The sequence below is a fragment of the Venustampulla echinocandica genome, assembly GCF_003357145.1.
Source record: "Venustampulla echinocandica strain BP 5553 chromosome Unknown scaffold_9, whole genome shotgun sequence".
Taxonomy (NCBI): domain Eukaryota; kingdom Fungi; phylum Ascomycota; class Leotiomycetes; order Helotiales; family Pleuroascaceae; genus Venustampulla; species Venustampulla echinocandica.
This window is the reverse complement of record NW_022474214.1, coordinates 345,797-373,397: the sequence shown is the minus strand read 5'-3', so window position 1 is coordinate 373,397 and position 27,601 is coordinate 345,797. Positions and strand designations below refer to the sequence as shown.

Genomic DNA, 27,601 nt, shown 5'->3' with positions numbered 1-27,601 from the left:
GTGAGTGGTGAGTAGTGTGGCAGGTAGTAAGGAGGGGTAAGGATAATGAAGGTGAGGCGAAGCGGGACGGCGCGGGGCGGGGCGACAGTGAAAACCGTGGTGGAGTGTCACATGCGAGTCGACTAGTGCGCACGTGAACGAGGTGAGGATTGAGATGAAATAATAACAATCTCTATAGTTTCAAGTATAATAAGACTCGTGTAAGTGCGAAATCACATTAGGGGAGGATCTATATTAAGGCTCCGTCTACACGAGGAGCAAATTTTTTTATGCGAGCAAGGCAAGTGTAGGTAAATTGAGACTTAATTGGTGCATGAACTATAAGGCAATTAGTTAGTCGTAATTAATCATAGAGTTAAAGGATTATATCAAGCAATCTCCCAAGTATTATAAGATAAAAGCTAGCTATATATAAGCAAATGAGTATATAAGTCAGGTGAGTAGAATAAAATAAACGGTAATTATAAATGTATCAGGATGTTAGGTAGGCCATGGTATTATATCTAGTATATAAATTACTATAGAGAGTAATGATTGTCTTTGAATGAGATTATAAAGCACGAATACGTCAGAATTGTAATTGACTGTCCTGATTTGCAGAGACGTTCCAAATAGGTGGCAATTGATCTTCGGGCATATCAACAAACTTTTACTCTGTACAATGGTCGCCGGCGACGCGTACTTGAGTATGTGGAACAACGCCATTGTAGCAGAAGCCGTGCCATGTACGGAGTAAGTGCATTTGAACCGGATCATCTCCAGAAGCCACTCCAGACCGCACTCCACATTCGTAGTCGATAGTACTGATCCGTTTGTTTAGGGGGCACGCCCTGCGTAAGACTCGAAGACTCAGCATGCACCGGCTCCGCAAAGCTAGACGACTCGTGGAAGCTCGGTATTCCATCGAACCACAGATAGGCGCCTAACACCCATCGGTGCTACATACGATGCCATCTAAACTATTTTCCGTACTGAAACAGCTCCAAAATCCTCTTTTGATCACAAGCAGCAGCAACATCTAGACTACTTCTCCCTTTCTCATCTTCCTCAAGCGGATTGAGTCCCTTGCTCACAAAGAGCTCAAACAAAGGTTTGTCGTGCGTCGGTTTCGTAGCCATGTTTTTCTCTCGCCTTGCAATAATGTGCAATACATTTTCTCCATCATTGTTTTTCGCAAAAATGTCAAGGTCTTCAGCAACTCCTTCCGAGAAATAGATAGCAAAGTTCTCGACATGACAACAACTATTTTCAGGAGCCTTATAGTCGTCTCTTTGACTAGCAGAGAGATAGTAAAAGAGTGGGGGCGAGCCTTTGCTGTCCCGGATGTTAATAGAGCCTCCAAGGGCAAGAAATTTCTTCCATAACGCGAGGAGATCGGTATAATAATCAGCCGTATACTCATTGCCCCAAGTACGCCTATTCAGCTTTCTTCTACTATGCAGACACTGTGCTGCTATGTGGTGGAGAGCTGTTGCGCCGGTTGGGTCGGGGCTCAAGAGGTCTGCACCCATGGTGAGGAGGACTTCGACCACTGCAGGGCGCAGTAGGCGTAAAGCGCAATCAAAGGGCGCGAAACCTTTTTCATCTTTTTGATGAAATAAGGTTTTCGCCACATCATGGCCAAGGAATTGGACTATTGCCTCATCTTCCATTTCAGGGTTATCGAGGAGGCAGTGTAGGGCATTTCGACCCCTGTTATCAACTGCCAACGGATCGACGCCAAACTCGAGAATCCTTAGGAAGGGAGCGGTCGCTTTGGCCTCCCAATGTCGGTGTTTATAACCTGGGAGAACTTCTCTCCATTCACACGCGGCGAGGAAGATGGTACGTCCCTGGTGATCTCGGCTGTTGAAGTCGATCTTAGACTTACAGTCTAGGAAAGCGCTTAGAATTTCGTATTCAGCGTGCTCGAAGGCATAGTGTACAAGAGTCTCCTTGTCATTGAGGGGTGCGTAGAGGTCTGCTCCTCGATCGATGAGTAGTTTCACCATCGGCACGGAGTTTTCAGCCTTTTGGTTGCGTAGGTTGGCAAAAGATGCGCAGTAAAGTAGCCAATGTGGGTTTCTTTTTGCCTTGTAATCGACTGAAAACCCATCATGGTCCTTGTTATTATCCCTAACATTAGGGCTAACGCCAGCATCAAGCAGAATATTGAGTGCCTCGAGACATTGAATTTGGATTGCGGGGAAAACGGGTGAGATTTTTCCGGCAGTGAGGTCCGCGCCATTTTCCAACAGGAGTCTTAGGATTTGAGGGGAGGAGCAGGCTTTGTGAAGACAAGATAGACCGTCGTTGTCGAGATGGTGGATGTTGGCTCCTTGATCGAGAAGTAATTGGACGCAGTCGATCCTCCAGAACCCGTACGTGCATGGTGTGCAATTCATATCTGGAAAACTTGGCCCTGTGCAGGCTACTTGAAGCGGAGTCTCGCCTTTCTCATTTATCGAATCAATCTTGGCTCCCTTCTGAATAAGATACTTGACTGCCTTGAGCTGCCACCAATTGTTTGCCTTTGCAAGGATATGCAGAGCAGTTCCTCCTCGGATCAAATCTTTCACTTCTTTTACTTTCACTCGTCGTGTTGGTTGGACTATGGCACGCGCATTGACATCGACACCGCAAGTATCGACCAGAACTTCGATCATGTCTAAGTTTGAAAGCTCTCTGGTACATGCTATGTGAAGTGTAGGGGGCAGATATTTTATCTCTGGGTAGTGTTCGGGATCGCTGAATAGCTCCATAATTTGTGCTAGAACAATCTCGGGGTCATCGTTGGCGCGAGCTAGTTGGCCGAAGCTCCTTATCAAATGCGTGAAACCTTTCGATGCAGCGATATACATTAAAGATTTTCTAGAGGAAGGGGTAGGCTTCATTTCGTCTCTTCCTGTAATGCTGCCCCCATTCTTTGAGATCCACTCAAGATCGTTCAAGGTAAGATAAGGGAGATAGGTCGACGGGTCATGGATTATCTGTTCGAGTGAGAATTCTGAAAGCCTCTTCGTGGACAAGTATGGATCCTTCAGCATTATAACCGTTTCAAGCGTTTGGTCTTTGGCATCTATGGACCAATTCTTCCGAACAAGGTCGATTGAAAATTGCAAGGCCTGTACCATCTCTTGACAATCATATTCAATCGCGAGGTCAAGCGGTGTTCGAGAGTTTGAGTCAGTGGCTGCGGCATCACTCCCGGCCAAAAGAAGAGATCTGATAGTGAGGCCAATACTGGGGTTGTCCTCGTGATGTAACTCTGATGTAGCTCTAACAGATGGTGTATAACACGGATGTTCGTATGACTTTGAAGGCACCGGTCGGAATCTATCTTGAAATAAATGGCCAGATACTTCGTTCCGACGATGCAGTAGCGCCCATATCCTTTGCTCGTCGGAGAATTCCGCGCAAGAATGAAGAGGGGTCCTCTTGTTGTTGTCGAGGACGGCGGTGTCTGCGCCGGCTTCGAGAAGATGACGAACTGATTCAGGAATACCTGATGTACAGGCATCATGAAGCGGGGTTCTTCCGTATAAATCCCGCTGATTGATCAATGATTGGCCTATCTGTGACTGGTTTTAGTTAGAATTGCTCAAAGATGAATCTAGATGAAATCTCGTCCCCGGAAATATTTACATGAAATCAACATGTTGGGAGGAAATAGGGCACATGAAGAAATTTAGTACGTACTTGACAGAGATATTCAACAATATTACTTTGGCGTGCTCGACAAGCCAAGTGGAGAGCACTCCTACCCTTTTTTGTCAAGAGACTAGGATCTGCACCTTCCTCGAGCAAGTAAAACACACGAGCATGAGAACGTAGCGCAGTGAGATGAAATATTGTCAGACCATCAACATCTTGGGAATTGATATCGAAAATGTCTTGGCTTCTAGACTAAATGTTAAATGTGCTTCAAATACTTGACTCGAGAGGGGAGTTTAAGGATGAATGTCCATATTAGGGGTGGAATGAAAAGGTATTAAGTGGCTGCCGCTTTGAATCGACCCATGGAATTATTGGGGCAGTGCTGTAGCAAATACAAAGACGCATACCTTCGGAAGAGCTTAAGCAATGGTATTTCAAAACGCTCGTCAAAACGCTCGTGAATGTGATTTCTGTAAACACTTTTGGTAGCATGGAAATCCCAATTTTCAAGATAGACGTGAAGTGGAGTCATGCCCTGGTTGTTTCTTGAATTGACTGAAATGCCATAGTCCAAGAATTTCTGGACAAACACATTGTCAGTTTCTTCACCCGCATAGTGTTTCGAGTGCAGGTGGAGGAGATTATTCCCCTCATGGTCAACCTAGAGGTCGTATTAGAATTGACGCGATATTTTGCAGAGCTGGAATGCCTACCTTCAATGGATCCAATCCCATATTTATCATATCTACAAACCTCTGAGGGAAAGCATAGTTATCAAGACGACCTCGGTGGCGAGCAACATGAGCTAGATAGTGATGCAGCACTCCTTTGCCTGTTGAGTCAACGGCATTTAGATCCGCACCACATTCAATGAAAGCATCAAATAGGTCCACGGATCCTACGCTAGCAAGCAAGGCAGTTCCACCACTATCGTCACGGTCTTCCAAAGATACACCCAACTTCTGTAGGGCACGAATAAATTTGACCGTTTCCTCCTGGTTCCTTCTCGAGCTCAACTTCCACATACAACGTTTGAGCACATCTGCATCAAAGCAAGCTTGAAGCAGAATTGTGAAGGTCTCTAAGGGACAGTCTGAGTTTGTAGCTGCGGATTCCACTGTAGTGCACCCGTATTCGTCTTTTATGTCGCAACGAGCACCCTTTTCCAGGAGGAAATCAATACTGGCGGCCGTGAATTCAAAAGACTGATCACCATAAGAGCTTTGTAAGGCTCTATGTATGATAGTTTGCCCACCTTGTCCAAGGCTATCGATGCGAGCTCCGTATTCGAAGAAAAGCTTCAAGGTTTGGATATTTTTTGAGCCGTTAAGAAGGTAGCGGTGGACAATAGAATCGCCGTTCCTGTCAACGGCTAGTACATCAGCTCCTGCCTGTAGAAGGCCCCTGGCAACAATATCGTCAGCAGCGTTTTGATCGTTGAAGAGGCTAAGTAAGGGTGTTTCTTCATTGGCGTCTTTGACTTCAAGGCCCGCGCCTGCATTCAGTAACAAACGCAAGATTTGTTGACAAGCAATATGGTTAGCAATTTTCCAACCGATAACGGTAGCATGGATAGGTGTTCGCAATGGCTCCTTTATCGCGCCATGACCGCAGGCGTTTCTATTTGGCACCAGCCACTCCGACGTTCGATGAACATCCGCTCCTTTTGCAAGCAGTAACTCAATGACAGCAACATTTTGGGCTCGGCATGCAAGATAAAGAGCACTGGCACCATTCCATTCTGTGTTGGGCGACACGCCGGAAGCCTCAAGGATAGCTCGCACGGCTTCGAATTTGCCGTATCGACAACACTGGCAGAACAGTTCTCCTAACGTTTCTGGGGTGATGAACGGTAGCATTTCCATGATCGTGTCCGTGTGACCTTGAAGCCAAGCATATTCGACGGCAGTCTCTCCTTTGGTCGAGATTTCGCCGCACATCAAAAACCGTTTCGTATCTTCGCGTGTCTTCGGAGTAAGAGGATTAACTCCTGCCTCAAGTAAAAGTCTCACAATACTTGAGTGATTTTTCCTTGCTGCTTCGTGGATAGGCTTTACGCCTCGACAGTCTTCTGCATTAGCGGCTGCGCCATTTTCCAGCAGAATGGAGGCCATTACAGTATGGCCTCTGGCACAGGCCCAGTGCAATGGAGTTCGATCTTCAGAATCACGAGAATCCGCTTGATCTTGACCTACAATCAACTTCTTGGCATGTTTCGTGAGACCAGCGAATGCGGCGATATGGAGAGGGGTTGGTGCTTGAACATAGGGTATTTGATCTTTCGATTTTCGATTTTCCCCCCACCGCCGGGGCTCTTTTCTCCACCACTCGAGCTCTAACCACTTCCTGAAGTCGGGGCTGCTGGGGTCTAGAAAGCCTGCAACGGACTGGAAGAATTCTTCATCCTCGAAATCGTACTTGCTAGCATGGTATGCCCAGTTTCTAACTGCGTATTCTAGAAATGGATGGCGTAGCTTTGCCTCTTGGTAATCATACTGATCGTTTTCTTTATCGTTATTGTCATCGGTAGAATTATCGTCCTTTTTGTGTTGTTCAATAGACTTTTCCACTCTGAGAACACCTGATGTCAAATAATCCAAGCAACTGATCGTCAGCTTTTTATGAACTTCGTCGGGGTTGAGTACGGGGAATTGTGAAGCATGGCCCATGTCGACTCGTTCCTTGTTCAGCAGGAATTCTGTAAATGAATGGTGGATGACCTGAACCGTTTCATCTTCAGATATTTCAAGAAGTGGTGCACATGCTAATCTCGTCACGAATTTTGGAGAGTTTGGAATCATCGAAGATGGAAAAGCGGAAGCCAGTGCATTGGCCATTTCGTTCAATCGCAGGGCTCTAGATGAGTGTGTTGCTAATTCGAGAAGAAAGACCTGGATTCGAATATCAATCTTGAGAGCTTCCGCTTGTTGAGCTAGCATGCTGTTGTACATTTCCTCCAAACCTATCGGGATAGTCTTCATCAATCTTTCGATGTCTAATTCTGTTGGTTCGAGGCTTGGTATGATCTGGTCTAACAGAAGTCGTGCATAAAGGAAGAGTCCACGGGATCGTTCAGATGTCTTGAATGCCAAAGACTGTCTCAAATTTTGCTGGTGATCTCCTGGAAGAACGCTTTTCAGACGGTATGATACGAAGAGGCCAATGTCTCTCCCAACTAGGTCATTTTCAAGGCTGATGTGTACAATCGAAGTATCCCTCAAGCTGCTTTGAAGGTGCTGCTTAGGTCTGCTAGTCATCAGAAGCTTTACATTTGGTCGAAAGGCTGCTAATTTGTTCAGTCGATCTAGGAAGTGATCGTTCGGTAGCAGTTCCATCTCATCCAAGGCATCAATAACGCAATAAGCCTTTTTGGTGGAAGAGAGACCGGTTAACAAATGTTCCCATAATATCTCGTCCGAAAAGTTTTCCAGATCAGTTCCCACCAAGGGTTGGAGCGTAGCCTGAAGGCAAGCACTGAAGGGAAGTAGCTGCGCGAGAAAATCCCGAATGAGACTGCGAGGACGCCTATTTGCGGAAATGATGTATCGAAAAAAGAAGTACAGGACCGGAGTACTATCATTATTTTGCAAATTCTCTATCATTGAAGCTGCGATGACCGATTTCCCAGCTCCCGGGGCTCCTTTAATCCATAGGCTTCCATGGTCCGTTGCACTCTGCCACTGCTGGTATTTTGAAGTCTCACAAATCCAAAGACCAGTTCCAGGAGCTTGTGAGCTCAAATGGCGATGAAATTCATTCGATTGAGCTTCGTAATCGGTAGGCTGAAGCCATACTTGGACTTTTGCAAGCTCTTCTGTTGAGAGGCTACCTTCTAGCTGATCAATCACCTCAAATTCGTCGGTGTCGGAGGAAGACATGTTTCAAGGCTGGATATTTTTCAGCACCACCAGTTCGAAGGAGGATGGGTATCTCGCTTCAACTAGAAGTTCGGATTTTCGAGTTGTTTGTGAAGAAGATCGGAAGTTCTTACTGCCTTCGAAGGAATACGCATCAGCCTCAGCCTCAGCCTCAGCCTTGCTGCACGAGTGAGGCACGTTTACACGTGATTTTTAGTTGAATTAGGTGTTTGAATTGACGATCTTTTAGTATATATAGCTATCATGAAAGCCAATTTCAATAACTAAGGCAAAATTTCTCATACCATTAATTTAGAATATAATGTTCTGAACTATGAATGCGTACCAACTGGAACATATATCATTTCTTGCACATATATTGGCGGCTCCCGCGATATTACCCGGCTTTTAAATTAGACTTGACAGACCTTAGGTCTGCGGTATTAGAGTGATTGGACCCTGAGCAAGTGTGGCAAGCTTACAATTTGTTTTTAAACATGAGATAAGAAATATCAACCGACGATACCTACCAAAGGTTTATGAACTGATAATTCTTTACGATCCCGAACGGATTGGCAAGTATAGCTGTCTCAAGTCTCATTTGATGGAGGCGGTGGAATAGAGTCATGGTGACTGCTCGCCATACTCGCCCTCGCGCTTGTAGAAGTTTCCTCACTCCTCGTCGTCGAGGTATTTCTTGAACTCGGGAAGCGGAACAAAGAGGACGAACTAGAGGCACTTTGCTCCTGCTTCAGGTCCGGTGCCAGTTCGCACCACCGCCTCAGAAACTCATGGCGCTCTTCCTCAGAGGACGACTGCGCATCCTCGAAACCTTGGGCAAAGTGTGCAGCTAGAATGAAGCTTAGAGTCCCAGCGGCACGAATTCCATACGCTGTGCCACGTATAACGAGGCTCTTTCGAGGAAATAGGAGATTTCCAAACCCTTTTCCTATACCTTTACTAAAGCCACGCCATCCATTTGCTTTAGCGCCTTCTATGGTTCTGTCACCACACCCACATATGCTTTGCCAACGTTGATCGGCACGTTTATTAAGTGGGATGTGAAAGAACCCATCGAGCCAAGGATAGGGTTGGGTCCGCTTAGGTTAGACAGAAGAAAATGTTCTTGGACAGGGTACTCGTATGGCCGATATAGTTCTAGCTGATTGATGCCCAAGACTCCTTCGTTGCCCGACACGGTAGCTGTGAATTCACTCAGCCTTACACAGTCCGTCTTTGACCCCTTTGTTTTGAGCGACCAGAATGCTACCTCAAGTCAGAGTCATCAGACACCAGAGGCGAGAAACGTCCATTTGAGCATGGAAACTAGCAGCACCAGGTTCGCAGCCATTCTCCTCGTGGATTCGCTCCCCAGGCTCCTTCGCTCGCTCAAGTATTTCAGGGTTCAGTGCCTCGAGAATCGCACTGGCAAACCCTTTGGTGGTTCCTTGTTTGGGATCGGCGACGGTTTAGCACTAGCTAGTGCAACCGTAGCTCCCTAGAGTTGTTGATCACCAAAGAAGGGAATAGCCACCGTGGGTCGGCCAAGTGCAATGCCTGCCGCTGTTGTACCTGCTCCGCCATCTAAGCAGTGAAGAGTTGGAGTCAGTTTTATTTATTTCCACACAAGATGGGAGTTTGTAAGAGAGATAGCTCGGCATCTGCGAATACACTACTTACGATAGACAACGCAAGAGACATGTAGAAAAAACCAGTCATATGGGCAATTGCCAAGCATGAAGATTCCATCAGGTTTATTCAACTCACTGCCGCCAAAACCACCCTAGCCCTTGGAAACCAAAGCTCGTTGCCCTTTCTTTCTAACGGCATCGAAGATTAATTGGGTCATGGCGTTCGGGTCATCAACAACAATAGAGCCAAATCCAATATAGACAGGCGCGGGGCCGGATGCCAGGAAATTGGCAAGTTCGGAGTCGGGTTGGTAGTTGGACGCAAAAGAGAGAAAATAGAAACTAGAAATGGAAATATGAGGGCCCCAATCCTTGGGTTTTGGAATCAGCGCTGAAGACCGATATGAAAATGCTAGGTTGGTGGCCATGGCATGCTAGAAATATTACGACCAGGAATAAATAGGGGCGAGGTCAAGACTTACATAAACATTATATGCAGCGGAATTCTCAGCTTTTCTGCGCGATGGATACGAGCAAAACTAGGTGGGCTTGCGATAGTGGCATCCGCAATAAAGGACTTTCTTTCGGCGAACGAATTTCGTCTTCTTTAACTTCGTCAACGCTAGCACATGGCTTCCAACAACTTTGGAGTATCTCGGCGATATCTTTGCGTCGCTTCCCCACATCTCCAGCTTTCAGTTGCTCCATGCCTGGAATAAAGCCTGGACTTTTGACCATAAAGGCCATCGGTTGGGCTGAGTCGCCACCAATGTCAAAGAATTCCAAGCCATTTTCCTCCACAATAAGTGTCCCATGTATTGCTAGCCGTACTCGATGCCCATAATTGCCCTTGAGAACCTTCCCAAGGGCCACAAAGGGTTGCACGTCTCCTCAAGAGCTAACTACATGGATAGCGATATTGAAGTAATGTGGGGGTTCGGCTTTGCCATCGAGATACGAAGATTTGTAGGCAGGCGTTTGAGATTCGTGGGGTTGTTGTTGCTGCGCTGCAAACTGGATTTGCTCAAGATGCTGAACAATCCGCGTATCGGTCTGGTTTATGGGTATGTCAACACGCCCGTATCTATTCGTTTGGTTAATATATAGATAAAGCTAGAACGTAAGCAAAAAGTAGGAGACGTACATCTAACTTGCATTTGAGCGCTAAGTCCATTCTAGCAGACATCAACAGTAGCTATCAGCTCGTTGTAGACTGGTGCCGGGTCGTCAGTTAACGGTTGCTCCCTTGCTTCCGAGTAGGCAGAAGGGGGGTCTGAAGCCATTGAAGCAGTTTGAGGGGTGGTATCTTGAAGCCTCCAAAACCGCCATTTCTCTGGATTCCATGTTGTTATCGCAGCTACGCCGGATCGCGCAAATGAGATGGCACGGACCCACAAGGCTGCCCCTTTTTAGCCGATGCCAGTCGAACCTACATCTCGCCTCGCCCTCCTTCTATCCTATAAAACTCTGTCTTACTTTGAAGCCTCGCGGAATGCGTTCCATTAGTAGCCAACACCTTTAAATAAATTTGAGGAATGTACCAGCGTACGCTCCTCAGAAGCAAAGTATTGCGGCCGTTTGCCAGCCCATCACGTAGTATAACTGAATCGCGTGTGTCCTTTCTAACAACACCCAACACTTTACACGTCGTTCGACAATCGTCGCAAAGTCCAATCCCAAGACGATTTTCTAGCAATCATGCCATGATAACGACAAAGACAGGAAATGTCATACCGAGCACTGGCAATTCAAGGCTCAATGCTAAGCTCCAGGGAGGTCTTCGTATCATAAGAGAGGACATGACGTGTGCTGAGTTCCACGATTCTGTTTGGGGCTTTGTTGTAAGTACCTATTTTCCTAATTCGAAGGCATAAAATTAATTGGCGGTTATAGATCTATCGCTGCGTGGAGGGCAGCGATGCTGCGTGGAGCAGCATTCTGGAGCAGCTTGAAAGCCACATCCAGGAAAGTCTCGAGGATGAGCAACTCCAGGACCTCTTGCCATTCCATGATTTACACATCATTGACGACAAGTCGCTTTAGTAAGTCCTAACGACTTTAGACATGCCGATACTCCGTATGCTAATGACAAGTCATCAGCGGGGCATCGATTGATGAAGTCAGAGCCCATTTCCAAGCTTGGGTGCCGAAAACCCTGGAAGCTAGGCTTCGCCCAGACATCAAGTGTACTATTTCCGACGTAAGCTACCTAAGCGTAGATATCGCACCTAGATACGAATACTGTCTCGCCGTAGACGAGATATCTCTAGAGTCAGTGGAACATCCGGAAGGTGTGGGGCCTGTGGTTAAGCTGGTCTGCCGAGACTGGGAGTGCCCTTGGAGTCCCGAGGAAAAGCTTCGGGGGGTGCACCCGCCATTCCATGACGGGATCACTGAGTATGACGAGGAAGATGTGGGCTGGATGTACATGTGTCTTGTATCTTATATGGATAAATACGAGAACTTCCACGATTGGTGTTGGGATGACATGTATGTGAGACCACCGTTCATAGATGGGACCGAGGATGAGACCGATATGGTGGGCCATTGGAGGCGAAAGAAGGATGTCAACCAGGACAAGGAGGTCTCTGAAACTTGATGCTGAAGTTGAATTACGGGACACCAAACTTTAGCTCACTGGACGAATGTGGCGTAACCAATGAGTCCATGATGCCGCTAATCGATTGTGTATCACTTCCCCCTAGATCAGAAAGGTGGTCAAGTAGGCTGGTAAAGGCCGTTGATCGTTATCGCTCAATAAAATTTGGCGACTTGTCTTACCATTGCAACACCACAGTGGCGCGCGAGGACCTTCAAAATATGGACAGAACGACGAGGAGCAAAAGTTCGTAAATTATCTAGTTGCAAGGGATGGAGTGGTAGTAGGGAGGCGAAGAATAACTGAATGCGGCATGGCCAAGTGAGTCGTTTCGCACCGACGCTAAGAACAAGAGCAAGAACAAAAGCAAAGTAAACATCACAGTACCTTCAACACCCCCATTTACAAAGCAGCATAGCATGAACCACGTATATTCATTCCTATCGAAATATATAACTTAAGTCAAGTCTAACCACCAGATCTAAAACGCCCACCATGATCAATTATCTAAAGGGGCCAGCGCTCATAATAACCCGCCGACTCCGTTCACTTTAGCACGTAGCGGGCAGCTATTATTCTCATTCACGATTTTCGACAATGGCGCCTAGTGAATCCATTGAGTATGAGTGGATTGATGGGGTCGAGCGGCTAGAGGTGTACGAGCCTGGCGGCTATCAGCCTGTGATGATCAACGACTTACTGCACGATCGCTATCCAGTATTGGACAAGTTAGGATATGGTGGTTAGCCGACTATCTGGCTTTCTCATGACAGTCGACTAAAACGCTATACCGCGATCAAAGTAAATATATCGAGCCCGTCACTCCCTCGACGCGAGTCTAGTATCATACGCGCCTTATCTGGCTCAAGTTCAACTTTTCAAGCTGCCCATACAGCCATCGGTGCACGCGACGCCATACCGAGTATTTTGGATGAATTTGACATCCAAGGACCTAACGGGACCTATGCATGCTATACATTAGCTCCCGCCCAAGGGAATCTCAGAGAAGCATCATTTAGTCTCTTTCCCATTCAAGTCGCCCGGGCGTTGGCTGCCAAATTAACGACCGCTGTTTCTTTTGTCCATTCTCAGGGCTTTGTCCATGGAGGTGTGTTCATTGCTTCAACTAATGACTAGCTAAACAAAACTAAAGTAATTGTGGATATTCATCTTCGGAATGTATTGGTTAAATTCCCATCGACCTTTGATGAGCTCTCAATCGACCAGTTCCGGGAGAAATTTGGCGAGCCCGAGTTGATACCCATCAGCCGTGTCGATCGGAAACCTCTCCCGCCCAATATCCCATCCCAAGCTGTGTTGCCTCTGTACCTCGGCAAAAAGGCTCAAGAGTTCACCCTGGCGGACGCGCGGGGCCTTGTTCTCAGCGACTTTGGTGAGGCTTTTGCTCCGGCTACTGGGCAACGTCTCGGGAAGGACTGTAATACACCTTTTCCCATGAGAGCAATAGAAGCTGTTTTCGATCCCGATGCACCGCTATCATATCCATCAGACATATGGAGCCTCGGAACTGCTATATGGGAAATTTTGGGTATGAAATTCATCTTTAGCGAGTCAGAAACTAGAGATGCAATTGTGGCTCAGCAAATTGGCGTCCTGGGTTCTCGGCACTTTCCTCCAAGCTGGCAGAAATACTGGGAACAACTGATCACGGAGCAAATGGGTAAAGATGAATGAATCCCCCGCCAGCCAACGGGTTATCGCGAGGCATGGCCCCCTCTCGAGGAGGCAGTTGAGGAGTTTGTGCAAAAGTATAGAAGGAAACGAGAGGTGGCGGGGGTTTTTGGAGAGGAAGAGACGTAGGCGATTCTTAATTTAATGCGAGGTATACTAAAGTATCGACCTGAAGAACGATTGACAATAGATGAGGTGCTTAGGTCCGAGTGGATGGTCAAGTGGGCATTGCCTCAGTTGGAGTGAACCTGCTATGAGGCGACATTGTTCAAAGAATGCTCGATTCAACAACTCAATTAGAACAGGGCATACGGGTACCAAACCAGCTGCAAATACTCGCAACTAATTACGTGGCTGTTTTAAAGCTCAGAAACATCTGGTTTCGGTACTTCTATAAGGCCGTGATTAAAATAATCCAGCTGCCACGCAACCCTCTATGAGATAAAGCTTACAAACTGCTATTGCAGCTACTCTGAGATGTGTCGAAGACTATCTGAAACGAAAGTAGGGCGAATCGTTACAGGGACCCGGAGAAAAAAGGGACGAAAGAATAAAGATTTGGGAGGAGGCGCGAGGGTGAGTAAAGCGGCGAGGGGTCATGTAGGCCAGAAGGAAGTGAAGTGAGGATTTAGGATATAGTATATTCAGCCTAACTTAAGTCTGAATAGAATCTCTAGATTCTAGCATATACTATACAGCGCTAAAGATGCAAACAAAATATATAGGGTATCAGACAGATAAAAAGAAAAACCTCTCTCCCTCATGATTCTTTCTCGGAAGTGGGCGCCTCCGTCTCATCATTCGGACTAGATTCGTCAACCTCTTGTGATTCTGCTCTTTGCTTCTCCCTGGCAATTATATCCAACCTAACTCTTCGTTCCTCTCTCCATACTGGTCCCCATTTTAACTCAACCCACAACAAGGGCATCGCTGCGATGCAGACTAGAGCAATGAGGGTAAAGCACCATCCCCTTCCCATGTGTTTTATCATGATACTGACGATACCTGTTCCGGCAGCACCCATAAGGCATCTGACCAAGTTATTGGCAGCCGTGGCAGTGGAGGGGCTTTGTGGGTAGAGATCCACAACCAGCGTGCTAAGGACATTGAAGGATCCATTGATAGTGAGTCCGATGATGACCTGAAGGATCAATGGAACTGCTAAATGCACATTCTTTTCCAGGACCCATCCGTAACATAGATACGCGCTAAGGCCTAAGCCTAAGAGGGGCCAGATAAGCTCCATTCTTGCTCTCTCGATAGGGAAGTGTGCCAGATCGTCACCGTGCTTTCGGTCAATAGTAAAACCAATCTGTTTCGCCACCCTTTTGTAGTTCCGGTCTAACATAACGCCGCTCGTGAAGCTCGAAACAGCACAAGCACAACCGTACGGTAAATAGCAAAGTCCAATTTGAAGATCGTTGAAGTGATATATCTCTTGGAATAGCTGAGGAGTTGAAGCCACGATATCCAAGAATGCCGTATAGAGTAAGGAATTGTAGATCAATATTAGTGCCATATCCTTTTCCATGATTATATGTATAGTCTTGAGAGGATTTGGAAAGCGGAGTTTCCGAGCCCGAGCAAGCTCATCTTGCTGACGGTGTCGCCCCTCCGCGGTAGCAGATCTCGAAAGACCATCGGACGACTGTTCTTCTTTTCTAAGACGATACCACTCGAGCACGGTCATGTTCCACCCCTGGGGAGGAACTGAGCCATTTCCCACGACATTGCGACCGGTTTCGGGTACTGTGAGGGCATAGGGGAACAGGAAACAGCCGCCAATAATGACGAGAAACCAGAATATAGCCCGCCAGCCTAGAAATTGAGAAAGTAATCCGCCAATAACTGGAGCTAAAGCGGGACCGACCATTGTCCCAGCCCCAACAATCCCCATGTATTTCCCACGATCCGCGCTCGTTGAGATATCTGCAACGACGCCGTATCCTAAGGCAATAGCACCGCTACTTCCTGTACTTTGTACGCAGCGCAGAATAAATAATGCAGCATAGCTGTCTTGCAACGCGAGTCCAACATTAGCACCCATGTAAATGATGAAAGCGAGGATATAAGCTGGCCGCCTGCCTGCCATATCTGCTAAATCCCCGAAAACTGTGGGAGCCAGTCCTTGAAAAATCATGTAAGACGTGATGGTCAAACTGATGAGCTCGGTTGAGACGCCCAGGTGGGCTTGAAGAGAATTGAGGGCGGGAAAATAGATGCTGGCAGACGTGGGAGAGGTAAACGCAGCCAATGTGACCATAAGAACGATATATCGCTTCTTCCAGTTGCTGAAAGCAGAGTAGACGGGTCCAGTAGCGACAGGCGCCAACTGTTCGAGGTCCCGTTCGCCATCTTGGTCTACACGAGCCTGAGTCTCTAAAGGGGCCTCCAGTCGATGCTGGATGTTTGCGGGGGTTGGGGATGGCATTGATTGATATTCTGCATCTCGGTGGCTGCCACTATTTTGAGGGGTCTTAAATTGCCTTGTTTTTTCAAGCTCTTCGTCTTGTTTTTCTGCTTGCGCCATAAAAGCGGGTGAAACGCTTGTGTAGTATATACTGTATTGCGGCAAAGTATGAAATGCAGCACTAAAGCAACGATGAAGCAGAATGGAAAGAAGCAATGAAGCGCATCGTATCCCACTTATCGTATATATATCACATACTGATTTTCGTACAGGCTTGCAGCACACCCTACCATCATCGACTTATTCCCATTAGTACCCGTCAGCACGACTAGACCATCTCGGCACTGAATCCCGAGTGTGCGATAACGGATCTTCGAACATGACGTCGGGGCTTGGACGGGCAAACCAGGAGAGGGAGAATAAATTCATGATGAGCAATCGTCTACTGATTGATAGGCGCTCATGGGATGTTCGTGAGGCAATGTGTTGGGCAGATAAAATAATATACTGAGAGGAGAAGTCTCAACGACGACACTGCTCTGAGAAATCAGCCGGCAGAATCTCGGGAGCTGGCTGTCCAATGCGCCACATACTCTAGCCACACAGCCACATCAACGACTGGGATCAAGTTCCGACCAGCAAAGCTTCGAGTGCCTGGGACTGAGGTGCTACGCCATTCCATAAAGCTCTCGAATTTATTCAACCTTCATGTTACCCCAGTCTCCAGTCCAACTTGGAGGCGGACTTTATCTAATCTGCTGAGGCCTGTTGGTCGGATTGCGAATTATTCAAGTGTTCCAGAACCGGGGAATCCAGCTCTACCACCATGACCGACCTCACACCTGTCCTCAATGAGCTCCTGAAGGGCCATGATGCCCCGCCCACTGCGAAGCCGTCTTTGACTCTCCAAAACATTGACGAGTTCCTTAAGGAAGCATACCGAATAGTAAGTATTTCCGGTCATTAATTAGCCTTCCGCTCAACTAACCATTCCGTGGATAGAACTCACATATTACAACTCTCCATGCCTACCTCCGAAATATACGGCAGTCCTATCTTTCCACTGCACCCCCGCCGAGACGCACACATCTAGCAAAAGACACACAATGGAAATACCTAACAGACCGCCAAAGGGAGGAAATCGATGCCGAGACTAAACAGTTATTGCGCGAGCTTAATGCAAGCATTCGAAATTTAGCAGAAGCGGAACAACTACGCCAGGACACTGACTCTACCGTCACACGCAAGAAATATGCGCGCTTAGGCCTGGGGGCAATTGGGAGTTGGGCTGCAGGAGGAGCAGGGCAGACGAAATCCTCGGAACAGGAGCTGGAAGAGGCGCGAGCCAACACGATCAGTGGGCATCGAGAGAGCGTTCTATGGTATCTACGGCAGAAATTACAGGCATGTGGAAGCTTCCAGGCGTCGATGATGGAAAAGCGGATAACGCGAGAGATGGAGAAGAACAAGAGTGTGCTGGCCAATTCTAGAGCTGGCCAGATGCCAGAGCTTGGTGGTTTCTCAGACGGCGGGTCTGTCCCTCTGTCGAAGCACCAAGCCAGCACTGCTGCCCATCATATAGAGAGCCAAGAGCTGGATCCGGAGCAGGAGTTAACCCCTGAGCAGATTCAGGTGTTTGAGAAGGAGAACCAGGATATGCTGAAGCATTATGAGTCTACCTTGGTCCAAGTCCAGTATGTCGGAGTGCACCACCCCGAAATTGAAATGCCGTGTCAACTAACCCACGCGCAGGACTGCTGAAAAGTCACTTGTTGAAATCGGCCAGCTACAGGCACAACTGGTGAACAACCTCGCCACGCAATCAGCGCACGTCGATCAGTTGGTATCTGATTCGTTCCTCACAACAGAGAATGTTGGGGGTGGCAACAAACAGTTAAAGAAGGCCACGGAGCGGAAGAGTACTGCAAAATATGTATTTTATGCTTCATGCGGGCTCAGTGCATTTTTAGTAGTTTGGGATTTGATTATATGATGAAGATATACCAGGTTCATCTTGGGGGCGCAGAGGTCGGGCTTGGGAGATGGAGATTGCGAGTCCTGAATAGTTACTCGGTACTCGGTCTCTCGGCATGGACGAGCAGGTGATGAATGGGAATGACAACACAAAGCGCTTGTGACTAGTGGAATACAACAAGCATTTTACTTACTACCCCTAATCATAATCGGACATTGGAACGTTTAAATATCAAGTTCGTCATATGCGGTTCGGAGCGTGCGCGTTCCTGGTAAGTTTGTGAAAGTACTAGAGACCGTTGCCGTCACATGGGGCCTTTATTCTGGGGGACCTCGGGTGCACTAATGGTAAACCGATGGAATGGAGGGTCCCCGGGAAGGGCACCAAAACATACCTTATAACGTCATGTAGCCCAGAGCAATATCGATACACTGTACATACATATGCATACTATATTTTAATATACATTTAAGCCTTCCAGAACCTCCAGAACCACCAGAATCACCGGGAATTGCTGCACGAGTCCGACCTCTCTCCACGACTCGGATTTTATTCACTAAGGCTCGCTTGGCCGCTGCATCACCCCACGCTATGTCACCCCATACTTCCCCACAGAATTCGAGCTCAGTCTTCAAGTCAAACTCAAACTCAAACTCAACCAAAAACAACTCCACAGGCACCCCAAACAGAAGATTGCAGAATATCACCGCACACATGTCTCCCTCAAATACAACAAGCTTCGGCGCCAATGCCGTGCCCCAAGCTCCCGAAGATCCCCTCTTCGGGCTAATGGCTGCCTATCGAGCAGACACCAATCCCCAGAAAGTAGATCTTGGAATTGGAGCATACAGAGATAACGATGCAAAGCCCTGGGTTCTCCCCGTGGTCAAGAAGGTAATTGCCATCCATAGCCCATTCAAGATTGAAATCCAAAAAGACTGTGCTGATTCTATATATTATATCTAAGGCCGACGAGATTCTTCGAAATGACCCCGCTCTAAACCACGAATATCTCCCTATCGCCGGCCTCGCATCCTTCACCTCTGCCGCCGCAAAGTTGATTCTAGGCGCCTCATCACCGGCCATTGCAGAGAAGCGCGTGTGCAGTCTGCAAACCATCTCCGGCACAGGAGCCGTCCATCTCGGCGGAGCCTTCCTCTCAAAATTCTACCCCGGAAAGCCCACCGTCTACTTCAGCAACCCAACATGGGCGAACCACAACCAAATCTTCTCCAATGTACATATTCCCATCGCCACATACCCCTACTTCTCCAAGGAGACAAAGGGTCTTGATTTCGAGGGCATGAAAAAGGCCATTTCCGGAGCACCGGAGCGCAGCATCATCCTACTGCACGCCTGCGCACACAACCCCACTGGTGTTGACCCCACACAGGACCAATGGAAGGAACTCGCCGAGATCCTGAAGCAGAAGTCACATTTCCCCTTCTTCGACTGCGCATACCAGGGTTTCGCCTCAGGCGATCTTGCGAAGGATGCTTGGGCAGTCCGCTACTTCGTCGAGCAAGGCTTCGAGCTCTGCATTGCGCAGTCCTTCTCCAAGAACCTCGGTCTCTACGGTGAGCGTGCTGGATGCTTCCACTTTGTTACCAACCCAGGAACCGACGCAGAGACGACGGTTAAGAGAATTGCATCTCAGCTCGCTATTCTACAACGGTCTGAGATCTCAAACCCCCCCGCCTACGGAGCAAGAGTTGCAAGCTTGATCCTGAACGACGAGGCGCTGTTCAAGGAGTGGGAAGAGAATCTGCGGACTATGTCCGGCAGGATAATCACCATGCGAGATGCGCTGAAGAACAAGCTACAGGAACTCGGTACCCCTGGGACCTGGAACCATATCACGGATCAGATCGGCATGTTCTCATTCACCGGCTTGAACGAGGCGCAGGTCTTGAAGTTGAGAGAGGTAGCCCATATCTATATGACCAAGAATGGCCGCATCAGTATGGCGGGCTTAAATACTAACAATGTCGAGTATTTTGCCAAGGCGGTGGATAAGGTTGTGAGGGAATCCCAATAGCCATCTTCAAGGATGTAAAGAGATAAATGAGGGGCTCGTGTTTGCTAAGAAGATGTAGTTAGGATGGTTTAGACAAAAGATATCTGTCCTGTAACTTTAGTATAAACTCAATTCACCTCCAAACCCATTCGATGTGGAATAGTTGTCTATAATTTGCAACTACTTGTTGGAGATATGGTGCTATGGTAGTTAGTTGACTCCCCTGCACCCTTGCCAATGGATAATAAACGTGCCATAGCTCAATGTCCTGAATATAGAGAGTAAACTCTTTTACGACTGAAGTATTTCTTCAGCATATTTGAGACATTGAGTCTCAATAACCCCTCAACACGCCAACTCAGGGGCAAAACCAAAAACCAACCTATCCCATCCCCCGCCCACCCCTCCTCTACTTCCCCCCAGCAGCCTTCTCCGCAAACCCAGGATTCAACCCCAAGGTCCTCGCCTCACTATCAACAATAAACGGAATCTCATCCCTCAAACTCCTCCCCTCAGGCTTCCACCCCAAATACTTCCTCGCCCTCCTCGCAAAGCCCCTAGAATTCAATCCCCAAGACAGCGCCTCGAAACCCGCAGTAACCTTCGCATCCTCCGGCGTCATAACTATACACTCCCGCTCTTTAATATACCCCTTCTTAAACGCATCCTCAGCCACAGCCTTAGAAATCTCGCCCCACACATGATGCCCGTTCTCCGCGAGGAAATACCCCTCCCTGCCCCAGAGCTTCGCGTCCATGCTCGGGTCATTCTTAACAGCAGCTTCGACGAGCAGGACGAATAGCGCGGAGAGGTCGTGGAGGTGTACGTTATCCCACTGCGATAGACCTGTCCCCAGCTGTGGAGCCTGGCCTCTCTGGAGCGCGATTTTCACAAGGTTGTAAACCTGTCGACTTCTCTGGTTCACTGGTCCTCGGCCTGGGCCGTATATAGTGGGCGGGGACACGATTGCCGTTTTCGTAGCATCTGAGGATGCGGCGAGTACGATCTTGTCGATATCTCGGTGGAATGCGTGGTCCGGGAGGGAAGTCAGTGCAGAGACGTTCTCGAGATCATCGTACGGCGGCTGCGAAGGCGATTCCCCGAACGTTCCTGTCTCCGTGTCTTTCCAAGTGAGGATTCCTGTACCAGACGTATGGATCCAGAACCCGGGCTTCTCCTTCGTATGGCCAGCTGCTAGACCTTTGGCGATTGCTGTAGCTGCCCCGACATGGTCTGAGGAATCCGCGGTATCTGTATATGTACGTATCAGTAATCTGTCTAGTAGCTTTTCCGAGGGAAACAATCCCTAGGTAGGTACCGTACTTACGAAGAACGATATCAGCCCTAGCACTCTCCTCCTCCAGCACACTCGAGTCATCCAATGTCCCATACACAAGCCGTATCTTCGGATACGCAGCTGCTACCGGGGCGCCTTTCTCTGAGTCCCGCACCAGCGCGCTGTATTCATACTCCGGATGGGCTTTTTCCAGCGCGTAGAGCGCGTCGCCGCCAATGTATCCTGTTACTCCAGTGCTAAATAGGGATATCAATAATATATCCAGGAAAGTTTGTAGGGCTAGGTTACTCCATATATATCAACTTACATGAATATCTTTGGCGCCATATTTGTCTGCTTTTTTGAATAAGTCCAATGTCTAATTAAAATAATAAACTTCAATGGGATTCTGTACTTTGTTGGCCCATTAAATAATTTATTTGTTCTTTGCTTGTATAAGTCTTCCCAACAGGAGTGGGGTCAAGCTTGATTTATCAGCTCCTGGCGGTGGTCATTTCGTCATACGCAATTAAAACCGGGGTGCGGGGCAGTACTCATACTTGAGATCACGATCGTGTATTATTAATATGAGTTGACGACATTTGGAATATAAGTTACAATAAGTACATCGCAGATTCCTCAATTATTAACCTGATTATAAAAAGAAACAACAGCATATAAGAATTCAGGCTTAATAATATATATATATTGTACATTCCCTGAGTTGATTAATTATTCATCCTCACCACTCACTAACCAACCTTCTTCTTCCATACATAATACAAGCTTACAATTTTCATATTATCACTCTTAAAATCCAAGCTCATGAAAAATATTTCTTTGAAATTAATATATACGTTTTCCCCGCCCCAACAAACTATAAACACAAGCCCCTACCTATACCCTCACAAAAAACATCCCGATATACAAATTCTCCCCCCTGCCCGCTATTTATCAAAAGAAAAAGGTATTTGTCCGACGCGAGAGCTGGTACGTAAGGGGCGGATTTTTATTTTTGGTATAGCAGGAATAGGTAAGGTACATACAACCGCGTCCCCTGGGGAATAAAATGACTGGGAATGGAAATGAGATGAAATGCATAACCCGTGAAGAAACGCCCACGCATGCCAAATGGATATGGAGATATGCCTTTATTTATGCCAATCATTCTTCGTCAGATTCTTCCTCGGCGACCTAGGATATATTAGTTAGTATTTGGGTGTGTTAGGTTTCAAGGGGGGGAGTGGTGCTTACATCATCGTGGAAGGTCTTGCCCTCTGTTGTGGGCTTGATCATGCCAATGCGGATGACGAAATCGCCGAAATGCTCGCCTTCCTGGCGTTCTACGGAATACCTCTTCAGCAGGGGCTTCATGATCTCGAGGATCTCGTCTTCCTTGATGCTGCTTCGGTATAGCTTGTTGAGACGCTGGCCGTGATAACCTCCACCTAGGTACATGTTGTATGCGCCAAAAGCTTTCCCGACGAAGGCAACTTCTGCCAACCAAGGCCTAGCGCATCCGTTGGGGCAACCTGTCATTCTCATGACGATAGACTCTTGTCTTAAGCCATTCTCCTCGATCACACCCTCTAGCTTTGTGATCAATTCTGGCAAGTATCGCTCACTTTCGGCCATGGCAAGACCACAGGTTGGGAATGCGACACATGCGGAGGATGAGAGACGAAGACCAGAGAACTGGTAATTGTCGAGCTTATACTTGGCCATCAACTGCTTCATCTTGGGCATATCTGCATCTGCGACATTGCTGAGGATCAAGTGCTGGTTACCGGTCAAGCGGAACTCTCCCTTATGAACCTTTGCAATCTCCCGAAGACCGGTCTTCATCTGGAAATCAGCTGTATCCTCAATGCGACCATTCTCGATGAAGTATGTGAAGTGGTTCAAGCCCGTCTCGTCCTTTTGCCATCCGAAAGTATCGATGTTGCTCTGGAACTTGAATGGTTTCGCCTTGTCGAATTTCTGTCCCCATATTTCCTCAACCTTGCCACGGAATACATCGACACCCATATCGTCGATGGTGTACTTCAGCCGCGCGTGCTTGCGGTTCTTACGGTCACCGTGGTCACGTTGGACAAGCATTACTTTCTCGCAAGCAATATGCACTTGCTCCTTTGCGACGTAGCCGAGCATGCTACCAGTTCGAGGATAGGTCTTCTTGTTGTTGTGCGTCACACCCATACCACCACCAGCAAGTAGGTTAAACCCTGCCAGATTACCATCTCTGCCCTTGATAGCGATGAGACCGATATCGTGCGCATAAACATCAGTATCGTTGTGGGGAGGGATAGCGATGGTGATCTTGAATTTTCTTGGTAGGTAGGTGGGGCCATACAATGGCTCAAAGTCCTGAACGGCGTTTCCGGCAATCTGGGTCTTCTTGTCGTTCTCATCCTTCAGCCAGATCTCATGGTATGCAGTTGTTGCTGGCAGCAAGTGATCAGATATCTTCTTCGACCATGAATACACCTCCTTGTGATACTTTGAAGCTGTTGGCAGACTGCTGCACATAACATTTCGGTTGACATCACCACAAGCTGCGATGGTCGTCATCAAGGCTTGGTTGATAGCTTTCATGGCTGACTTGAGATTATGCTTGACAACACCGTGGAACTGGAATGTTTGACGGGTTGTCAGCTTCATAGTCTCGTTTCCGAAGCTGTTGCTGATGTCGTCCATCTGGATCCATTGCTTTGGAGTCGAAACACCACCGGGTAATCTACACCGGATCATGAAAGAGTACGCGGGCTCAAGACCTTGTGCCTTGCGCTCATCGCGGAGATCACGATCGTCTTGCATGTAGGTTCCATGGAACTTGGTCAACTGTTGATCAGATGCAGAGATTGCTGCGGTTGTCGTATCCTTGAGACCTTCTTCAATAGTACCACGTAAGAAGTTGGACTCGATCTTGATATCCTCGTTGGTGATTGGGGGTGGCTCCTCTGGTAAGCCTTCGACCTTGTCAACACCAAGTGCTTGCCAAATGAGCGGCTCCCAGGTTTGGTAACCAGTCTGGTATGCATCCGGATCTTGATCATCACCAAGACCAATATCTGCAAGGCGCTTTGCCCCGAGATTGGACATGATACGATCAAGGTCCTTTGCTGGCTTGTTGTAGTAGTGCTTATCCTGCTTGCGAGGCCAGTAATGGCTGTCGCCAAGGGCGAAGATGGAGTAATTGACAGAGGCAAGATCAAGCTCGGTGTTGTCCTTGATTGCATCCCAGAATGCGCGGCCATTTTGAGGGAACTCACCCTGTCCAGCGGTACTGGAGAGAATGACAATGTTCTCCTCGGTCGGCAGGTCCTCGATGGGGTAGTCCTCCATCGCCATGACGATGGTTTTCAGGCCCCGTGCCTTACCCCTGTTACCTAGACGTTTTGCAAGTGATTCCGCATTGCCGCCGTCCGAAGCAAACAGGATGGTCAATGGTGCACCAAAAAGGCCCTCGAGAAGCTGGGCATAAGCGTCCTTTGCATTTCGCTTTTGCAGTGCCCGAACTTCAGAACCGTAATCCTCGGACAAATGAGAGGAAAACTCCGGGTGGCTCTTCATTAAGAGAGTGAGATGGTTGTCACGAGCTAAGAAGTCCTTAAGCTCATTCTTGATGCGCTCAGAATCCAACGAAAAATTTGGCTCGCTTCGCGCCTCATTTTGAGGATTCCATCTATACAATGGCCAATATCCGAGATCGACAGCTTTCTTGGTCTCTTGAAGGACGGTCAACGGAGAGTCGGTCTCCTTGAAATACGGCAGGTATGCTACCACCACAGATGGCCCGTCAAATTGATCTGCTTCGATCATCGCTTGCAGGACTTGGGTGTATGAACTGTACACAGCGACCGAGGCAACATATGCATTTCCATAATTCATGGCATACAGGCCAATATCCTTCTTTCTCCGTGCAGCGTCAGCAGCGGATCGCTCAGAGTATGGTGTAGAATCGATGATGAGGGTGTTGATATTCTCGCCAGAAGCGATGACATGGTGAACCCCAGAGTTACCGAGATCGTAAGCCCACGCATCCGATCCGACAAGCCAGCGAGATTCCTTGCGGAAAAGACCTTGGTTTGAGAGAAGCTGCTTCGATAGCGGAGAACCACTGGCCTCAAGCTTAGCAATTATTTGGTCTGCTAGCTCATTGGCCTTCTTGTCGTCTTCAACGCTCGCTGCCCAGTTTGAGAGCAAAGATTTGAGCTCTTCTGGGATAGCGGTATTTGAGCTTGCAACAGCGGTTTGAACCTCACGGATGAATTTTTGACGGTGCTCTTTTCTAGCGAGAAGAGAACCAAACCCAAATTCGGGAGTTGAAGCAAGTTCAGGTGAAATCCCGGCATTCTCCTTGCCAATCGCATTGGCAAGGTACAGTCGGTTGCCAAATATTTGGTCCAAAATTTTCATGTACGCTGACTCGACTTTTGGTTGCGAGAAATCCTGAACTTGGGATGATTCAGGTCCATGCGGGTTTCCAACTTCGAGATTTTGAAAGGGCTTTTCTGACTTCAGGTTCTGGAAGACGCCACGGAGAGCTTGTCCAACGGTATCTGCGGTAATGTAACCCAATTGATGACCAACAATCGTCTCAACACCACCTCCAGGGCTCGCTTTTAGCGTCGTAAGCAGGTCTAGGAGTAAAGGACCCCATTTGGTTGTCTTTCTTCGAATTTGTTCCAGAACTGCCACCCGCTTGATGGACTTGGGAATTGTCGCGATGAGTTTCGACCCCAACCAAGGCCGGTATAGTCGAACAGTGACAACGCCAACGTTTGCATAAATTTCGCCAGGCTTGGCGGCATCAATTGCCTTCGCAAAAGCTCCCACGTCGGAACCGAAAATGAATACTGCATCCTCGGCGTTTGACGGGCCGGAGTATTGGAAAGGTGTATATTCTCTGCCCACGGTCTGCTTGAGCTGAGCCCATATGGCAGAGACGAAGTTGTAGACGTCGTCTGAGCTGATTGGCCGTACCGTGGCGTTTTCCACTGTCGTCGCGGAAGAAATGGTCGCCTTGCTCTCAACGCTGCTTTCCCGCTCGGATTTTAAGGAACCGACTGAGGAAGCTTTAGATGGAAGCTCCGAGGCAATGGTTTCCACTGCCAGGCTGGAAGCACCCTCAACCCCGGTCATTGGCGTAGTCTGTGTAACCCCCTCCGTAATGGTAGCCACTCTTCCATCATCGGCGTATATGCTGGTACCGCCAATTCTGCTGCTCTGGAATGCTTTCACCGCACCCAGATTCAAAATTTCCTTTACAACCTCGGCATCCTCAAAAGGAATGTGATTGTCCTCGGCGGAAGACAGGGCATCGAAGAAGTGAATAACACCCTTGCCGGACTTGATTGCGAGGGCATGCGCAGTCAATGCAATGTCCTGGGCCTCTTGCAGCGTCTCTGACTGTAGGAAGGTAAAGCCGGTATTTCGGATTGCGGTGATGGATGAATAATCGGCATAGTGGGCTGGGTGCAGCGAGACGTGAATGACGACAGGGAGGGCTGCTAGTCGGTAGAGGTGAGGTACCGAGGCAACGAGGATCGAGGAGGTGGTAGTGACGGATACGAGCTTGCCATTGCGGATTGGGGTGAAGACTGATAATAATGGATCTGCGTTGCTCCGGACTGTTTGGATCTAAAGGGCAGGTTAGCTTGTGTGCTTCCCCCGGTTTGCGCTGGTACTGACCTCGGGCACGCCGTTCTCGGTGCCTGCTACTATACTCTTGTCGTTGCGGGCAGCGTATCTGTATAGATGCGAGGAGAACTCGGAGTCAATGGACTGGGCGGGCTGAACGGATATAATGGTGTCACTGGACAGATATGCAATTCGCGCCACTATGGGTACCAGGAAAGAGAGGGTTAGTAATGGCTACTGGAAGGAGATATGGATATTGAGAAGAGTGTAGCCAAACATACCTGCCTCTCCAGGAGAGCGGATCTTCAAGGTCGTCGCCATGGTGTTAGTGTAGTGAGTGTCCCCAGACGGCGAGGAATGTGAGGGAGGATGGGGATGAGGGTGAAGATAGAGAGGAGGAGGGAGAGGAAGAGGGAGAGGAGAGGAGGAGGAGGAGGAGGATCAGGAGGAGGTAAAGAAGAAAAAGAAATCGAGTCCTCGGCAGTAGTCCGAATACCAAGAGCAGCCAAAGACAGAGAGGCAATGGCAATTGGCAATGGCAGCAGCAATTGGCAGAAGCAAAAGGCTGTCGGCGTGATTTTTCTGCTTGGGTGTGTGTCTTCAGTGACCGTGACAGTATAACAAGTAAAAGCGCTACTCTACTGTCGCAACCGGCCGGCATGTAAACAAGGGCGCTCCGGCGCCGGCGTGGGGTTATTAGCCAGCAGCTGGTTTTGCAGCGGGAAGAACCCCATCCAGCGCTGTAGATACGCTGTAGACACGCTGGACAGACGCTGTAAGAGCCTACGCAGAGCCCCCCAAGTGCCCTTCAACTCCGGGCGTGACGCTATTGCAATGGTGGGGGATGCGGGGGGGCCAGAGAAAC

General features: G+C 48.2%; 8 protein-coding genes across 8 annotated transcripts; 3 read left to right on the top strand and 5 right to left on the bottom strand.

The window, feature by feature from the left end:
• Window positions 1-267: 267 nt before the first annotated feature.
• On the bottom strand, window positions 268-7,514 carry BP5553_08871 (Ankyrin; the record flags this gene model as incomplete). The annotated part of the gene is made up of 6 exons (XM_032017494.1): window positions 268-318; window positions 683-803; window positions 973-3,554; window positions 3,679-3,880; window positions 4,044-4,297; window positions 4,350-7,514. 6 exons carry the CDS (start codon window positions 7,512-7,514, stop codon window positions 268-270), a joined length of 6,375 nt encoding a protein of 2,124 aa, XP_031866137.1.
• Window positions 7,515-9,276: 1,762 nt separating this feature from the next.
• Window positions 9,277-10,407, bottom strand: BP5553_08870 (uncharacterized protein; the record flags this gene model as incomplete). The annotated part of the gene is made up of 5 exons (XM_032017493.1): window positions 9,277-9,558; window positions 9,607-9,635; window positions 9,703-9,973; window positions 10,028-10,177; window positions 10,309-10,407. The coding sequence occupies 5 exons, from the start codon at window positions 10,405-10,407 to the stop codon at window positions 9,277-9,279; spliced, it is 831 nt and encodes a 276-aa protein (XP_031866136.1).
• A 420-nt stretch (window positions 10,408-10,827) lies between these two features.
• BP5553_08869 (Uncharacterized protein) lies at window positions 10,828-11,723 on the top strand (the record flags this gene model as incomplete). Its single annotated transcript, XM_032017492.1, has 3 exons — window positions 10,828-10,965; window positions 11,018-11,166; window positions 11,225-11,723. The coding sequence occupies 3 exons, from the start codon at window positions 10,828-10,830 to the stop codon at window positions 11,721-11,723; spliced, it is 786 nt and encodes a 261-aa protein (XP_031866135.1).
• Window positions 11,724-12,320: 597 nt separating this feature from the next.
• Window positions 12,321-13,418, top strand: BP5553_08868 (Serine kinase spk-1; the record flags this gene model as incomplete). The annotated part of the gene is made up of 3 exons (XM_032017491.1): window positions 12,321-12,465; window positions 12,526-12,831; window positions 12,877-13,418. 3 exons carry the CDS (start codon window positions 12,321-12,323, stop codon window positions 13,416-13,418), a joined length of 993 nt encoding a protein of 330 aa, XP_031866134.1.
• Window positions 13,419-14,175: 757 nt separating this feature from the next.
• Window positions 14,176-15,945, bottom strand: BP5553_08867 (MFS general substrate transporter; the record flags this gene model as incomplete). Its single annotated transcript, XM_032017490.1, has 1 exon — window positions 14,176-15,945. The coding sequence occupies one exon, from the start codon at window positions 15,943-15,945 to the stop codon at window positions 14,176-14,178; it is 1,770 nt and encodes a 589-aa protein (XP_031866133.1).
• A 706-nt stretch (window positions 15,946-16,651) lies between these two features.
• BP5553_08866 (Aspartate aminotransferase) lies at window positions 16,652-19,838 on the top strand (the record flags this gene model as incomplete). Its single annotated transcript, XM_032017489.1, has 6 exons — window positions 16,652-16,771; window positions 16,828-17,519; window positions 17,578-17,758; window positions 17,968-18,071; window positions 18,274-18,694; window positions 18,768-19,838. The coding sequence occupies 6 exons, from the start codon at window positions 16,652-16,654 to the stop codon at window positions 19,836-19,838; spliced, it is 2,589 nt and encodes an 862-aa protein (XP_031866132.1).
• Window positions 19,839-20,226: 388 nt separating this feature from the next.
• Window positions 20,227-21,441, bottom strand: BP5553_08865 (NAD(P)-binding protein; the record flags this gene model as incomplete). The annotated part of the gene is made up of 3 exons (XM_032017488.1): window positions 20,227-21,068; window positions 21,145-21,350; window positions 21,422-21,441. 3 exons carry the CDS (start codon window positions 21,439-21,441, stop codon window positions 20,227-20,229), a joined length of 1,068 nt encoding a protein of 355 aa, XP_031866131.1.
• An 816-nt stretch (window positions 21,442-22,257) lies between these two features.
• On the bottom strand, window positions 22,258-27,057 carry BP5553_08864 (Sulphite reductase hemo protein, beta subunit; the record flags this gene model as incomplete). Its single annotated transcript, XM_032017487.1, has 4 exons — window positions 22,258-22,287; window positions 22,348-26,736; window positions 26,788-26,936; window positions 27,018-27,057. 4 exons carry the CDS (start codon window positions 27,055-27,057, stop codon window positions 22,258-22,260), a joined length of 4,608 nt encoding a protein of 1,535 aa, XP_031866130.1.
• Window positions 27,058-27,601: the final 544 nt, after the last annotated feature.